The 17,993-nt window shown below is 40.2% G+C and overlaps 1 protein-coding gene across 1 annotated transcript; it reads left to right on the forward strand.

The window, feature by feature from the left end:
- Positions 1-1,337: 1,337 nt before the first annotated feature.
- Positions 1,338-17,626, forward strand: LOC121572667 (TOG array regulator of axonemal microtubules protein 2-like). Its single transcript, XM_045222302.1, has 9 exons — positions 1,338-1,509; positions 1,690-2,241; positions 2,469-2,730; positions 5,165-5,276; positions 5,466-5,571; positions 5,726-5,961; positions 13,562-13,720; positions 14,849-14,980; positions 17,617-17,626. Exons 1-9 carry the CDS (start codon positions 1,369-1,371, stop codon positions 17,624-17,626), a joined length of 1,710 nt encoding a protein of 569 aa, XP_045078237.1. The 5' UTR covers positions 1,338-1,368.
- Positions 17,627-17,993: the final 367 nt, after the last annotated feature.

Below are 17,993 nucleotides of genomic sequence, written 5' to 3' on the forward strand. Positions count from 1 at the left end.
TACAGATCCGATGACATGGGGCCGTGCATTATCATGCTGAAACATGAGGTGATGGCGGTGGATGAATGGCACGACAATGGGCCTCAGGATCTCGTCACAGTATCTCTGTGCATTCAAATTGCCTTAGATAAAATGCAATTGTGTTTGTTGTCTGAGGCTTATGCCTGCCCATGCCATAACCCCACCCCACCATGGGGTACTCTGTTCACAGCGTTGACATCAGTAAACCGCTCGCTGTCTGCCATCTGCCCGGTACAGTTGAAACTGGGATTCATCCGTGAAGAGCAAACTTCTCCAGCGTGCAAGTGGCCATCGAAGGTGAGCATTTGCCCAATGAAGTCGGTTACGACGCTGAACTGCAGTCAGGTCAAGACCATGGTGAGGACGACAAGTATGCAGATGAGCTTCCCTGAGACGGTTTCTGACAGTTTGTGCAGAAATTCTTTGGTTGTGCAAACCCACAGTTTCATCAGCTGTCTGGGTGGCTGGTATCAGATGATCCCGCTGGTGAAGAAACTGGATGTGGAGCCTCCTGTAGCTCAGTTGGTAGAGCATGGCGCTTGCAACGCCAGGGTTGTGGGTTCGATTCCCACGGGTGGCCAATATGAAAAATGTATGTACTCACTAACTGTAAATTGCTCTGGATAAGAGCGTCTGCTAAATGACTCAAATGTCCTGGACTGGCGTGGTTACACGTGGTCTGCGGTTGTGAGGCTGATTGGACGTACTGCCAAAGTCTCTAAAACAACGTTGGAGGAGGTTTATGGTAGAGAAATGAACATTCTGTTCTCTGGCAACAGCTCTGGTGGAGAGACCTCTGTGGCATTGTGTTGTGTGACAAAACTGCACATTTTAGAGTGGCCTTTTATTGTCCCCAGCACAAGGTGCACCTGTGTAATGATCATGCTGTTTAATCAGCTTCTTGATATGCCACAGCTGTCAGGTGGATGGATTATCTTGGTTATCTAAGGAGAAATGTGTGCACAGAATTTGAGAGAATTAAGATTTTATGCGTATGGAAAATTTCTGGGATCTTTAATTTCAGCTCATGAAACATGGGACCAACACTTTACATGTTGCGTTTATATTTTTGTTCAGTGTATATTTATATAGTATTTAAAAATTCATCACATATTTATGATTTTATATGGGAATCAAAAAGCTTTCATGAATGTTCACCATGTGCTGATGTGCTAATCAACACTGTCAACAGACTCCATTATGACATCACAATGTAACGGAACCCTTGCCATTATGTCATTGCTGGTTCCATCTGACTGGCAAAATTCTATTTCCACTCAGTTCATGATAGATCTCTCACAGAGATAGGTTAAGTTCTTATTTAGAGAGTGTTAATATTTATCATCAATGGCTTATCGAGGAAGAAAAACAAGTGAGATTGACAAACTCCAGAAGGAGAACTCTAAGATGAAGAGTGTCATCGAAAACTTGAGGAAGCAAAACATGGCTTTAAACCAACAGGGTGACCAGGACAAGTCTTCAAGTTTTGTAAGGCTCATCAGTTTTTCTAAAGTTTTTCTAAAATATCACTGTGTTTATTTTGTGGTTTCATAGATATACAGTAGGCTTACATCCATAAAATCTTTAGCTTAAAAGCTTTATATGACACACTGTAGAAACTATTTTGACTACTTCACTTCTGCTATTCATTTCACCATTGTGATCCAGGGCTATCAGGAGAGCTACACAATCCCAGAAGGCCATCGTGGCTTCATCAGTGACGCCAGACTTCGGCAGATGCAGAGAGCTGAGAGAGAGGCCATGGAAGCAAAGCAAAGGAAGATAAGTGCTGTCCACGAGAATTACGTCCGGACTGCTCTCGTCGGTGTTGGCAGCACCTTCGCGCACCACTTCATCCCCACTATGCAGTGCACTCTGCCCCCGAAAGCTCCGCTAAGGCCTTTGCCACGAAGGCTTGAACACATAGCTCTGGCCCCACTGAAGAACGTGGTGGGGGTGGACGGAGCCCAAGTTCGACCCGGATCTCACTCTCTGGAGTCCATCCAGGTAAAGAAGTCATTCAGCAGTAGTAGCGTGCATCCTGTCCCCGACCCTTCCACTGGAGCTCCCTCCAAAAGGGGCAAGAAGAGGAAGGGCAGGCGGGGAGTCAAGGCCCTGAAAGTCCATTCGGACCAGGGCTGTGCTGACAACAACGGACCCATTGACCTGTTGGAGGAGGTGAGGGCCATGGAGGCTCACCTGAAGGAGGAGGCCTGGAAGGTAGGATGGACTTCGAATTTATTGTAAATGTGCAGATTTGCAGTTCGGGATTATACTTGGACTGATAAATTGCCAAACTAGACAGTGGTTCCATGTCTTAGGACACTGTCTATGACAGCATGATAGAATAGATCATAGAATACAAGATCTCTCTATGTATTAGTTTATGTATATAGTTCTATATGTATTTCTATGATAGGAGCATTATTTTTTGGTCTACTCCAAAGGTGGTACATGCGGTGAAGGCCATGGGCAGGAGAAGTTTGAGCCCGGTCATGTCTATGGGGGAAATAGCCACCAGCTCTCTGGGAAGCCTGAGCTCAGTGGATATGAACACCCCTGAGGAGCTCCGTGACTACTTGAATGTCGGGACCCCGGTCACGCCGCGTGACCCCACACCCAGGCCTACTCCCCCTCCTACCAAGCCCAGGAGCCAACTGGCTCGGCCTATAAGGTTCCTTAGTCTGCCAAAGGCTGCCACCGGCTCAGGTCAGTCCCTCTCATGTACTCACACTAATGGGAATTCGACGGGGAGATGAAGCTACAGTGAGGGAAAAAAGTATTTGATCCCCTGCTGATTTTGTACGTTTGCCCACTGACAAAGAAATGATCAGTCTATAATTTTAATGGTAGGTTTATTTGAACAGTGAGAGAAAGAATAACAACAACAAAATCCAGAAAAACGCATGTCAAAAATGTTATAAATTGATTTCATTTGAATGAGGGAAATAAATATTTGACCCCCTCTCAATCAGAAAGATTTCTGGCTCCCAGGTGTCTTTTATACAGGTAACGAGCTGAGATTAGGAGCACACTCTTAAAGGGAGTGCTCCTAATCTCAGTTTGTTACCTGTATAAAAGAAACCTGTCCACAGAACATTTTACATTTACATTTTAGTCATTTAGCAGACGCTCTTAACCAGAGCGACTTACAGGAGCAATTAGGGTTAAGTGCCTTGCTCAGGGGCACATTAACGTCATTTGGCAGACGCTCTTAGCCAGAGCGACTCACAAATTGGTGCGTTCACCCTATAGCCAGTGGGATAACCACTTTACAATTTGGGGGGGGTTAGAAGGAATACTTTATCCTATCCCAGGTATTCCTTAAAGAGGTGGGGTTTCAAATGTCTCCGGAAGGTGGTGAGTGACTCCGCTGTCCTGGCGTCGTGAGGGAGCTTGTTCCACCATTGGGGTGCCAGAGCAGCGAACAGTTTTGACTGGGCTGAGCGGGAGCTATGCTTCCGCAGAGGAAGGGGAGCCAGCAGGCCAGAGGTGGACAGAAGCAATCAATCAATCAGATTCCAAACTCTCCACCATGGCCAAGATCAAAGAGCTCTCCAAGGATGTCAGGGACAAGATTGTAGACCTACACAAGGCTGGAATGGGCTACAAGACCATCGCCAAGCAGCTTGGTGAGAAGGTGACAACAGTTGGTGCGATTATTCGCAAATGGAAAAAACACAAAATAACTGTCAATCTCCCTCGGCCTGGGGCTCCATGCAAGATCTCACCTCGTGGAGTTGCAATGATCATGAGAACGGTGAGGAATCAGCCCAGAACTACACGGGAGGATCTTGTCAATGATCTCAAGGCAGCTGGGACCATAGTCACCAAGAAAACAATTGGTAACACACTACGCCGTGAAGGACTGAAATCCTGCAGTGCCCGTAAGGTCCCCCTGCTGAAGAAAGCACATATATAGGCCCGTCTGAAGTTTGCCAATGAACATCTGAATGATTCAGAGGAGAACTGGGTGAAAGTGTTGTGGTCAGATGAGACCGAAATCGAGCTCTTTGGCATCAACTCAACTCGCTGTGTTTGGAGGAGGAGGAATGCTGCCTATGACCCCAAGAACACCATCCCCACCGTCAAACATGGAGGTGGAAACATTATGCTTTTGGGGGTGTTTTTCTGCTAAGGAGACAGCACAACTTCACCGCATCAAAGGGATGATGGACGGGGCCATGTACCGTCAAATCTTGGGTGATAACTTTCTCCCCTCAGCCAGGGCATTGAAAATGGGTCGTGGATGGGTATTCCAGCATGACAATGACCCAAAACACACGGCCAAGGCAACAAAGGAGTGGCTCAAGAAGAAGCACATTAAGGTGCTGGAGTGGCCTAGCCAGTCTCCAGACCTTAATCCCATACAAAATCTGTGGAGGCAGCTGAAGGTTTCAGTTGCCAAACGTCAGGCTCGAAACCATAATGACTTGGAGAAGATCTGAAAAGAGGAGTGGGACAAAATCCCTCCTGAGATGTGTGCAAACCTGGTGGCCAACTACAAGAAACGTCTGACCTCTGTAATTGCCAACAAGGGTTTTGCCACCAAGTACTAAGTACTGTTTTGCAGAGGGGTCAAATACTTATTTCCCTCATTAAAATGCAAATCAATTTATAACATTTTTGACATGCGTTTTTCTGGATTTTTTTGTTGTTATTCTGTCTCTCTCTGTTCAAATAAACCTACCATTAAAATTATAGACTGATCATGTCTTTGTCAGTGGGCAAACGTACAAAATCAGCAGGGGATCAAATACTTTTTCCCTCACTGTAGGTAGATTGATAGGAAGACAGTAGAAAGGGAAGGGACACAAATAGCTTTTCATATGACTTTTTTTCCCAGCTTAGCCCAAGGCTAAGACATTTTTCCACATTTGCTTTGCTTGTTTCACATTGAGATAGTCCTTGCTGAAGGCTAACTGGGTGAGCACCAAAAAATGTGTGCTAAATTTAGAATTATATGATGTCATAATGAACTAAGATGTTCTAGTTTTAAAAGCTAAAAACAGATATGGAAATTAATAAATACATAAATATAAATATAAATATATATATAAAATATATATATATATATATATATATATATATATATATATATATACAGTTCACAGACAGATAGATGTCCACTGTCAACCTATAGACAAGAAGTTAGCCAGTGAGCCAAAGGACCAAATAAAGACCAGCTTGCAGCCCCTTTCCAACCCAGAGCAGGCCCTGACTAAGACCTTCCAGCTGCTCCGCTCTGATGACTGGTGAGCATTCACTGTAGACAAGACCAATGGAGCTCGGCTAAAGGAAGCACAGTGTAGTGTCCTTGTAAATGTAGATTTTAGCTACAGAGCGTAGAAACTACAGGGAGTCCTAATTGATGAACATCATCATAATGTTTTTCAATGGAAAATGTTGTGGAAATTGCTTATGTTTATTTCACTGAATTGCAGGGAGAAGAAGATCGAGGGCTTGACCTCTCTCCGTGCGATGGCTCAGAACCACATGGACATGCTGATGCCTAAACTCCATGATATCTGCCTTGCTATTATAAATGAGGTAGCTGTATTCATTCACTGCCCTATTTATTCATCTGCACAAATCTGCTACATTTGGAGAACAAGTCAAGACAAATGATTGTGTCATGTTTCTGATGTTAGCGGGTTGTACTGCTCAACATTAATAGCTGGTCCTGTGTGTTATTATGATTCAGGTGAAGAACCTGCGCTCTGCAGTGTCCTCTGCTGCCATGGCCACACTGCGTGACATGTACGCCTACCTCCAGAGGGCCATGGACAGTGAGGTGGAGGGGACGGCACGCGTGCTGCTGCACAAAGCCAGCGAGTCCAACACCTTCATCCGGCAGGGCGCAAACTTTGCCCTGGGTCACATGGTGCAGAGCTGCACCCCTACCCGTGTCATGAAAGCCCTGCTGGTCGGTGGGCTGAGGTAAAGAGGGAGAGGGATCAATTAACAGTCACTCACTAAGGGGTAGATCCTAACTTCCACAAATGTTCACTTTGTCTCACATTGAAAGTTTGACTCAAGTGGTAGTTAGGATTCACTCCAAACATCCCTGATGTGACAATGCAATAGATCATTGATATGTAGTGAACTTTCTGGTGCAAAATGGTCACTGCTTGCTTATGTATACTACACATTAGTATTAGGGCCAGGACAATACCAGTATCACAATATTTTTTCGATGGCAAAAATGAAAACACAAAGCAGATCTCACTCTTTGGTCCTTTAAAAAGAAAAATGATGTATGTAAAATATTGTGTGCTATAGCTTGGAAATAAAAATAAATGTGACTCAGGATGACAACATAATGATATTTGTTTTCAACATTACAACTGTTTTCCTAAAGAAGTTAAATCCGCTTAGTGTTTTGGATACTGGTATGTCCCGGCCCTAGTTAGCAGTGAATGTGTGTCATCTCTACACAATAACGTTTGGTAACACTTTCTATGAAAGTGATGATCCAGAGCAGGGCCGGCTCTAGCCTCTTAGGGGCCCTAAGTTGGGAGACCCCCCCACCAAGCAGGCAAAAAAAATTATAACGGCTGAGAGAAAAATTACGTTTTTAAGTTAATTTCCTGCAATTCGACACATTTTGCCATGGGGCGTATATATATTTTTGCAGTTTTAAAGCTTATTTCCTGCTATTCTACCCATTTTGCCATGGGGTGGAGAAAAACGTTTGCCGTTTTAAAGCAAATGTCCTGCAATTCTGCACATTTTGCCATGACTCATGCCATGTTAATGACATCTGAGTGAAAATGACTCAATATGGGCACCCTTGAGGTCAGGGCCCCTGGCCACGTGCCCTGCGTGCCCGTTCAATTTTCGTCCATGATTACTACAAGTTTAGATAACTGGCTAGACTAATTTACCAATCTAAAAATTATTAGCTGACATGGCTAATTGAGTAACTGTCAGTGACTGACAAAACAAGAGAAAAACTGCTATTCTACTATTCTAAATCTCAGCAGTAAATTGAGACGCCGACTGAGTTCCTAAAAAAATACAGTATATATAATAATTTGGGTCGGGGGCCCCCTAAGCGACCGCTTATGTCGCTTATGCCCTGCTCAAGAGCTTTTGTATAATTTCATCCAGTAGTTTTGAAAGTAGTGCTCACAAGCCAAAACTGGTCCCCGAAAATTGTGCACAATTGTGTACTATGACATCCATTTCATATGATATTTTACATCCTGCAAAAAAATTCATAAAATAAAAAACAATTTGTTTTGCAATTCCTATGATATGTTACAAATTCTGATTCGCTTAAAGCTAGAATCCTTAATTGAAACAATAACAAAGTGTCACCCCGCCTCTGTTTCGGTAAATAGCTGAGGGATGGGCCTTGAGAAATGTAACCACCATCAAATTCATAGACAGAGTTATGGATGCAAGGACTGACCATCCATGATATCAAAATTATAGTTGTAACCATCATTTGAGGCTAAACAGTGTTTGTTTATGAAAATGAATGCACTCACTAACTGTAAGTCGCTCTGGATAAGAGCGTCTGCTTAATGACTAAAATGTAAAATGTTTACATGTACATTGTTTACAAACATTGGATTAAAACAAGCTTATATTTTGGGTTCTGAACTAAGCCCATGATGCATTTCAAAGTTATGTTCTTCAAGAATCAATGGGTATATATAATTAATTCATAAGTCCAAAAATGGATGTAGCAACTAAGGATTCAAGCTTGAATAAATCATATATAAACACTTTTTATAAAGAGTTTACTTACCATTTATTGATAATTGTTCCTACATTTGTAAATGTCAATAACCAATCTCTAAATAGTCATTTACGCATTAATAAACTCTATTTTAAATGATCTATTAATGATTTATACGATAATTAATCAAGTGTTTGATCATAGTATGTTCAAAATCTGTAAATGATTAATAATGTACTACTAATGGACTTATAAACCAGTTATAAAGGAGATATTATCAACACATAAGATTATTTATAAGCCATTTGTTAATGGCTGATTAATGGTTTGACTCAACATTTATATACATATTTACAAATATATTTATATACAGTATGTCATGAATGGTATATTTATTATTGTTTATGAGTGCATTTGTAAATGTGAGTACATGCACTTACTAATACCTCAGTTGATGATTAATGTAGCTCCTTATAAACCATTTACTAATTATTAATAAACTATTTCGCAGCCTCTAATTTAGTGTGCACTATGTATACTTTATAAACATTTATAAATGACTTGTTACTCCCCAAAAGCTGGCCACATTAGTAGACAGTACCTGATGCTCCAGCAATAGCTAAAAATAACCTAAAACATGCAATGATAATAGAAGTACAAAATACAAGTATAAGAAAAATAATTACATTAAAAACAGAGCATCTCCAGAATCTATTTTATTGCATGAACTGATCATCAACTTCGGCAACTTGCACTTGAACAAAAAGCATATTTGCAGTGCTATATCGCCATTTAACAGGCTATGACTTCTCTCTCCGTCTCTGACCATGCCTAGAGTATTGCATTGTAATGTTTGTTAATGTCTTGTAACTGAAGATTATGCCTTGTATGTGATTCCATAATTGTATTAAATATCTGCTTTTCGTATTCTACTCTCAGACCAATTCTTGCTAGTCAACGTCAACTCAATGCTTAATGCTTGCATATTTTAATTATCTTTATGGAGTCAGATTAACATTTTTAATAGGCTAATATACACAGTATATATGTAAATACTTATATATCAGACTGGTGACCCCGACGTGATTTATCTTACAGATACTTTGGACTAAATTTGAGTTTATTCTATTAGATTAACTGATATATAACGAACACATGGCCTACGTGATGGCGAATATGCAAGCAATCTATATTTTTGAGTTATGGCAATCGACTCTAAAAAGTTTCGTTAATTTTAATTATATTATCTATACAATAGGCCATCATTGATTTTGGCCCAATAGGTCTAGCATATTACCTCTTTCAAGGAGCTTTCCATTTTGATAGGTTTATTTTACATAAAACTTTTTAGGCCTACCTACAGAAAAATAAAAAAACAACTACGGATCCCTGCCCAGCCTGACATTAGTTGCCCAAATGGTGTTTAGCATCCCCAGTGGCTCTGCAGGAGCTGAGAGGGTATTCTTCACGGCTGGCCTGCTCTCCAGGCACCATCACATGAACCTGAAGCCACAGACTCTGGCCTACTCATGTTTCTGAATTCAAAAGCATTTTTCGTTTAATTTGTATTTTATTCTAAGTAAGTCAAACAGCCTATGTGTGCAATTTAAAGACTATAAGACTACTATACAACAAAATGTTGTTTAAATGCTGAGCACTTAATGTCCATGCCAGCATAGTGTGTTGCTCTCGCAAATACTTCACAATTTTTTTTATTTGTAGGCTATCGACTTGAAATAATTGAAATTATACATCCTAAATAATCCTTCTTAGGCTACCTGTCTGACTCCTGACCTATTTATAGTGTTTATATGCTGTTTAATACGACATGTAGCCTATTTGAAATGATGAGCGCTTCTTACAGTCACCTTTTCCTGTTGTTTATTAAAATACTTTTAATACAAATCATATGGTTTGGTTTCAACACTCGTGGTATATAACCTACCACAAAACCAAATGGTAGGTTATATACCACGACTTCCAGCCAATCAGCATTCAGGGCTCGAACCACCCAGTTTATAATTTCAATTAAAAAATCTGAGTTGTTGACCAATAGTATACTGTAAAAGTGAACTTCCAATCAGATATCAGACCTTTTGCATGTCTAAAGCAGAAGACAATGCTACCTGTGATGCTGCAAGGACCATGAACTGCTGGTCTGAAGATTGTCTACAGTGACTACAGTGCTGGCCATCCAGATCGTTTCGAACACTTCTGTCTGATCCAGAATCAGATGTGTTCAAGGGAGGATTATATAGGGCCCATAAGTAACTCTTTACACTGTATGCAAGAATTTCCTCTGTGTTGTCTTAGGAATGCTTAGGAATGCTGCATTATCTCACCAACCCCCTCTTGTCACCCCTCTGGGTAGCAGAGGTTTTATATTTTATATTTTATATTTAACCTTTATTTAACTAGGCAAGTCAGTTAAGAACAATTTTTTATTTACAATGACGGCCTGTAGGTCTGATATATGATTGGAAGTTCATTTTTGCAGTATCCTATTGGTCAACAACTCAGATGATTTTATTCTAACAACTCTGCGGCTTATAAAAGAGTCTTAGATTCATTGTCTCTCTCTTTTTCTTTGTTCCTGACCTGCGCTGGTGAGATCCACTCTCTCTCTTTCTCTCTCCACAACAGGGACTCTTGGGGCATGACCTTTCAGGCTATGACTTCTCTCTCTCTCTCTCCCCCTCTCTGATCATGTTTAAAGTATTGCATTGTAATGTTTGTTAATGCCTTATAACTTAAGTTTATGCCTTGTATATGATTTCATAATGTTAAATATCAGCCTTTCCACTCTCAGACCAATTCTTGCTAGTCAATGTCAACTCATTGCCTAATTCTTGCTTGCATATTTTAAGTATCTTTATAGAGTCAGATAAACATTTAATATATAAATACTTATACAGTTGAAGTCGGAAGTTTACATACACCTTAGCCAAATACATTTAAACTCAGTTTTTCAATTCCTGACATTTAATCCTAGCAAAACTTCCCTGTCTTAGGTCAGTTAGGATCACCACTTTATTTTAAGAATGTGAAATGTCAGAATAATAGTAGAGATAATGATTTATTTCAGCTTTTATTTCTTTCATCACATTCCCAGTGGGTCAGACATTTACATACACTCAATTAGTATTTGGTAGCATTGCCTTTAAATTGTTTAACTTGGGTCAAACGTTTCGGGTAGCCTTCCACAAGCTTCCCACAATAAGTTGGGTGAATTTTGACCCATTCCTCCTGTCAGAGCTGGTGTAACTGAGTCATGTTTGTAGGCCTCCTTGCTCGCACACACCTTTTCAGTTCTGCCCACACATTTTCTATAGGATTGAGGTCAGGGCTTTGTGATGGCCACTCCAATACCTTGACTTTGTTGTCCTTAAGCCATTTTGCCACATCTTTGGAAGTATGCTTGGGGTCATTGTCCATTTGGAAGACCCATTTGTGACCAAGCTTTAACTTCCTGACTGATGTCTTGAGATGTTGCTTCAATATATCCACATAATTTTCCTTCCACATGATGCCATCTATTTTGTGAAGTGCACCAGTCCCTCCTGCAACAAATTACCCCCATAGCATGACGCTGCCACCCCCGTGCTTCACGGTTGGGATGATGTTCTTCGGCTTGCAAGCCACCCCCTTTTTCCTCCAAACATAATGATGGTCATTATGGCCAAACAGTTCTATTTTTGTTTCATCAGACCAGAGGACATTTCTCCAAAAAGTACAATCTTTGTCCCCATGTGCAGTTGCAAACTGTAGTCTGGCTTTTTTTATGGCGGTTTTGGAGCAGTGGCTTCTTCCTTGCTGAGCGGCCTTTCAGATTATGTCGATATAGGACTCGTTTTACTGTGGATATAGATAATTTTGTACCTGTTTCCTCCAGCATCTTCACAAAGTCCTTTGCTGTTGTTCTGGGATTGATTTGCACTTTTCGCACCAAAGTACATTCATCTCTAGGAGAGAGAAAGCGTCTCCTTCCTGAGTGGTATGACAGCTGCGTGGTCCCATGGTGTTTATACTTGCATACTATTGTTTGTACAGATGAACGTGGTACCTTCAGGCGTTTGGAAATTGCTCCCAAGTATGAACCAGACTTGTGGAGTTCTACAATTGTTTTTCTGAGGTCGTGGCTGATTTCTTTTGATTTTCCAATGATGCCAAGCAAAGAGGCACTGAGTTTAAAGGTAGGCCTTGAAATAAATCCACAGGTACACCTCCAATCGACTCAAATGATGTCAATTAGCCTATCAGAAGCTTCTAAAGCCATGACATAATTTTCTGGAATTTTCCAAGTTGTTTAAAGGCACAGTCAACTTAGTGTATGTAAACTTCTGACCGACTGGAATTGTGATACAGTGAATTATAAGTGAAATAATCTGTCTGTAAACAATTGTTGGAAAAATTACTTGTGTCATGCACAAAGTAGATGTCCTAACCGACTTGCCAAAACTATAGTTTGTTAACAAGACATTTGTGGAGTGGTTGAAAAATTAGTTTGAATGACTCCAACCTAAATGTATGTAAACTTCCAACTTCAACTGTATATCAAATACTACCACACGTCAAAGTAAATCAATTTAATATACACCATCACAATGTTTTTTAATTTTTTTATTTAAGGCAGGTCTACATTTTTATAAAAAAATGTCTTTCAAAATAACAGAATAGCATATTTTGAGTTTAATTATGTTACTGGGCTTAGTTAGCCAAAGCTCGACTTCAAGTTCAATCTGCCATCAAGTCGAAACGGTCCTATGCCAATATGTTTCCACTGTGGTGACGGAAAAGGGATATGGCTTGAAAACGTTATCTCAATCCAGGGATGGAAGGTGTCGCTGTATTCCTAATTGTCCCATTATCCAAGCCTCGAAATCAAGAAGATTGAAATAAAATACTGCTAGTTTTTAATTAACTGCCTTTTTCATCAGCATGCTAGGTTACTAGCATGCTAAAGTAGCTTATTAGATTCCACAACACTTCTGGCAGCAACTCACCCCAATGCTAGACGTCACATTTTAATGGAATCCATTTTGTCTTATACTTCCTTGTGTTGTGTACTTCTTCTTTTACTATTCCATGATTTAGGTTATTTTTAGCCATTGGTGGAGAGGTACTGTCTACTGATGTGACCAGCTTATGGGGAATAACAAGTCATTTATAAACATTTATTTACATTTACATTTTAGTCATTTAGCAGACGCTCTTATCCAGAGCGATTTACAGTTAGTGAGTGCATACATTTTCATACTTTATAAAGTATATATAGTGAACACTTTAGATTAGGGGGTATTAGTGAGATACTGAGGTATTAGTAAGTGCATGTACTCACATTTATAAATGCACTCATTAACAATGAATAAATACACCCTTCATGACATTTAAATATTTGTATATAAATGGTAAGTCAAACCATTAATCAACCATTAACAAATGCCTTATAAATAATCTTATGAGTTGACAATAACTCCTTTATAACTGGTTTATAGTACATTAGTAGTACATTAGTAATCATTTACAAATTGTGTACATGCTATAATCAAACACCTTATTAATGACCTTATAAATCATTAATAAATCATTTAAAATAATGTTTATAAATGTGTAAATAACTATTTATAGATTAGTTATTGACATTTACAAATGTAGGAATAACGATTAATAAATGGTAGGTAAACTTTACAAACAGTTTATAAATGGTTTATTAAGGGACTTTAATATAAAGTGTTCCTGAACATTTTGATCCATCGATGAGACTTCATCAATACAAACCATTATCATTTGTCTCCTAACTCATATATCTCTATGACCTGTCACTGATGTTCTCTGTTTGTCCTTCCTCAGCCACCGTAACGCTGCGGTGAGGTGCTGCACTGCTCAGCACCTGGAGAGACTGGCTGAGGTCATGGGGGCGGCTCGTCTCCTGTCAGGGAAGAAAGAACTCACTGACCGTTTCTTGATTGCCGTCAGTAAACTGGCTGTGGACCCTGCACAGGAAGTCAGGTGGGAAGTTCATCCTGTATAGTTGCTTGCTTAAACATAATGGCCGGCCTAAACTAAGGCTGGGATTCAATCCATGGCACGCTATAGCACTAGACCACCGACAATGCAGCTTTTAAAGGTTATTTATACTTGAGTCGACATCTGCAGCGTTTACCACGAATACAAATTGAAATTGCCTTTAAAAGCCACATTGTCAGCTGTCTAGAGCATCTACGCTAAAGGGTGCCATGGATTGAATTGTGGCCTCAACTAAACCCATCTAAAGACAGAACGTCTTGAAGAACATGAAGTAGCGGAAGCGCTATTCCAAAACAACCACAGGTGCTCTTGGAGGGGAATAGTAATTGAAAACTAAAAGGAAAAATTATAAACACAAATAGATGCTACTTGGCATAGAATAATCCAAGTCCAGGCACTCATGTGGGTTTGAAAGTTAAAAAGCCAGAGGCTTAGCCTAAGCCAAAGGCTTTTGCCAAAAGCTTTTTACCTTTTTTTGTCACGTTGCACCTATTTGTGGATATAATTTTTCCTTTTGCTTTTCATTTAAAGACAGAAAGTCTTTATGTCAACCCCTTTCAAACATCAAACAGATCCTAATACACTTTACAAATTGAACACAGTCAATCTTCAGACACAACAACCAGACACCAACCAGACAAAACAATCACACAACTGTAGACAACACTTGGATGACCTGGGTGACCCCAAACTGATTATCAACATAGTTGCCATTTGGGTTGTGTTTGTTAGGGCACAAAACTTTTAAAAACATTTAGCAATGGAAAGAATAGTCAGTACCTGATTCAGTTTCCTTCCTTCCATTTGGTGCCTAATGAAGACAACCCTACTTGAACACAATGGTTGGCCTGAGCCAAGCGCTGTGCAGATTCGCAAAGATTTTTATAATAACGAACGGTTAATGACCAGTTGTTAGATAGTTGAGATGATTTGTAGATCAGGTAATGCAGTGCATTACTCAAACCGACCCTCTTGCAAATTCTACCTAATGTCTTATTTTGATGGGATAGTTTTTCTCAGGTTGCCATCAATTGTGTATAGTTTTTAATCACAGCAGAAATTGTTTGATCTGTCGCACGTTTAAGATGATATAAATATATTTGTCCACAGGCATCATGGTCGCAATATCTTGAAAAACATGGCCACCTATAGCGACTTTGCTAAAATGTGGGACAAATCCGCTCCGAAGAAAGAGCGAGAATCCTTGAGGGAAGTCATCTCAAAGCTTAACCTCAAAGCAAGGTACGTTCTCTCTGGATGAGTGGAAGAAGTATGACAAATGAGTTGATATGATTACAGAAATCCAATCCCACTGGGCACAGACGTCAGTTCAATGTCTAGTTTTGATTTACATTTGGGAAATCAACCAAAATGTGAAATCAACCAAAAATGGACGACATTAACTTACGTTGATTACTTCTTGAAAATGTAATCAGGTTCACCGTCATCACATAGATTTTTTTTTTTTTGAAATGATGTGGAAACAACGTTGATTCAACCAGTTTTGGCCCAGTGGGATGAATTTAATATACTGTAACATTCTATCTTTCTGTCTTTTCTATTTTTCAACAGGAATATATAAATAATCCCCAACTTGACTATGTATTTGTATCTAAATATTTGCAAATTTCCCAACTTTACTATTACACTGGGGGAAAAAAGTTTTTAGTCAGCCACCAATTGTGCAAGTTCTCCCACTTAAAAAGATGAGAGAGGCCTGTAATTTTCATCATAGGTACACGTCAACTATGACAGACAAAATGAAAAAAAAAATCCAGAAAATGTAGGATTTTTAATGAATTTATTTGCAAATTATGGTGGAAAATAAGTATTTGGTCAATAACAAAAGTTTCTCAATACTTTCTTATATACCCTTTGTTGGCAATGACACGGGTCAAACGTTTTCTGTAAGTCTTCACAAGGTTTTCACACACTGTTGCTGGTATTTTGGCCCATTCCTCCATGCAGATCTCCTCTAGAGCAGTGATGTTTTGGGGCTGTCGCTGGGCAACACGGACTTTCAACTCCCTCCAAACATTTTCTATGGGGTTGAGATCTGGAGACTGGCTAGGCCACTCCAGGACCTTGAAATGCTTCTTACGAAGCCACTCCTTCGTTGCCCGGGCGGTGTGTTTGGGATCATTGTCATGCTGAAAGACCCAGCCACGTTTCATCTTCAATGCCCTTGCTGATGGAAGGAGGTTTTCACAAAAAATCTCACGATACATGGCCCCATTCCTTCTTTCCTTTACATGGATCAGTCGTCCTGGTCCCTTTGCAGAAAAACAGCCCCAAAGCATGATGTTTCCACCCCCATGCTTCACAGTAGGTATGGTGTTCTTTGGATGCAACTCAGCATTCTTTGTCCTCCAAACACGATGAGTTGAGTTTTTACCAAAAAGTTATATTTTGGTTTCATCTGACCATATGCCATTCTCCCAATCCTCATCTGGAGCATCCAAATGCGCTCTAGCAAACTTCAGACGGCCCTGGACATGTACTGGCTTAAGCAGGAGGACACGTCTGGCACTGCAGGATTTGAGTCCCTGGCGGCGTAGTGTGTTACTGATGGTAGGCTTTGTTACTTTGGTCCCAGCTCTCTGCAGGTCATTCACTAGGTGTGGTTCTGGGATTTTTACTCACCGTTCTTGTGATCATTTTGACCCCACAGGGTGAGATCTTGCATGGAGCCCCAGATCGAGGGAGATTATCAGTGGTCTTGTATGTCTTCCATTTCCTAATAATTGCTCCCACAGTTGATTTCTTCAAACCAAGCTGCTTACCTATTGCAGATTCAGTCTTCCCAGCCTGGTGCAGGTCTACAATTTTGTTTCTGGTGTCCTTTGACAGCTCTTTGGTCTTGGCCATAGTGGAGTTTGGAGTGTGACTGTTTGAGGTTGTGGACAGGTGTCTTTTATACTGATAATAAGTTCAAACAGGTGCCATTAATACAGGTAACAAGTGGAGGACAGAGGAGCCTCTTAAATAAGAAGTTACAGGTCTGTGAGAGCCAAAAATCTTGCTTGTTTGTAGGTGACCAAATACTTATTTTCCACCATAATTTGCAAATAAATTCATTAAAAATCCTACAATGTGATTTTCTGGAATTTTTTTCCTCAATTTGTCTGTCATAGTTAACGTGTACCTATGATGAAAATTACAGGCCTCTCTCATCTTTTTAAGTGGGAGAACTTGCACAATTGGTGGCTGACTAAATACTTTTTTCCCCCACTGTATCCCCTCCAGTCCCCAAACTCCAATATTTTCAGAACTCGCTCGTTCTAAGAAATTTGACCCTATCATCCAAACCCCAATGTAAATGGATCTTTAAGCTGCATTGACTCCTTGTCCAAGTCCTGAATCCACTATAAGGCGATATCAACCACATTCAAAGCACTAAATGACCTTGCCTCAAAGCGCATATCTGATCTACCAGCCCAACAGTGGTCTACTGAAACTACTGACCTCTACACCATCCTCAAAACCAGCAGTCTTCTTTTGGAGCCAGATTGGTCAGTGCTCCTGTATGGCACCAACATTGTGGATTTTCATCCAATACTTATGGACTATGAGAACATTCTTTGGACAATAAAATGAGGTGAAATGGAAGCTGGCTACAGTCTCAGTTTTATCCTCCAAGACAGTGTGAGGATGTGTAACAACAATACCTATGGTTTAACTTGATGATTAGGGCCAGATTACCGAACGGGCACGCAGGGCACATGCCCTGTGGGCCCCGACCTCCAGGGAATTTCATCATAACATCCAAAGCTAAAAGTATAGTGGATGTATATAAAAGTATGGGGACATTTTACAATTCGTGAGCTCGTTTCATAATTTGTGGCCATCTTTTATATGAATTTGTGCTCGTTTTGTAGAAATTCGTGAGCATGTTTTATATTTGGTGGGCATGTTTTATATCAATTTGTGAGCTTGTTTCAGTAATTAATGGGCACGTTCTATATTACATGGGCACAATTTCAAATCAAATCTAATTTGTGTCACCTCCCGGGCTCTGTAACTTGCTCAGAATGACCTTACTTGAATTTATCAAGTTCCTTCAGACATAGAAATGTGATAAAGTGCTTACCTTGAGTGAGAAACACAGTAGCAAGCTTACAGAGGTAGACAGGACTCCAGTCATGTCATACTGAAAAACACCACTAGCTGGCGGACATACCATTTGCATAGATGGGACTACCCAAGAATTTAGGTGAGAAAATTTAAAGAAAGGGAAAGGGGGATAGCTAGTCAG

Source organism: Coregonus clupeaformis, chromosome 8 (assembly GCF_020615455.1).
Source record: "Coregonus clupeaformis isolate EN_2021a chromosome 8, ASM2061545v1, whole genome shotgun sequence".
NCBI classification, from domain to species: domain Eukaryota; kingdom Metazoa; phylum Chordata; class Actinopteri; order Salmoniformes; family Salmonidae; genus Coregonus; species Coregonus clupeaformis.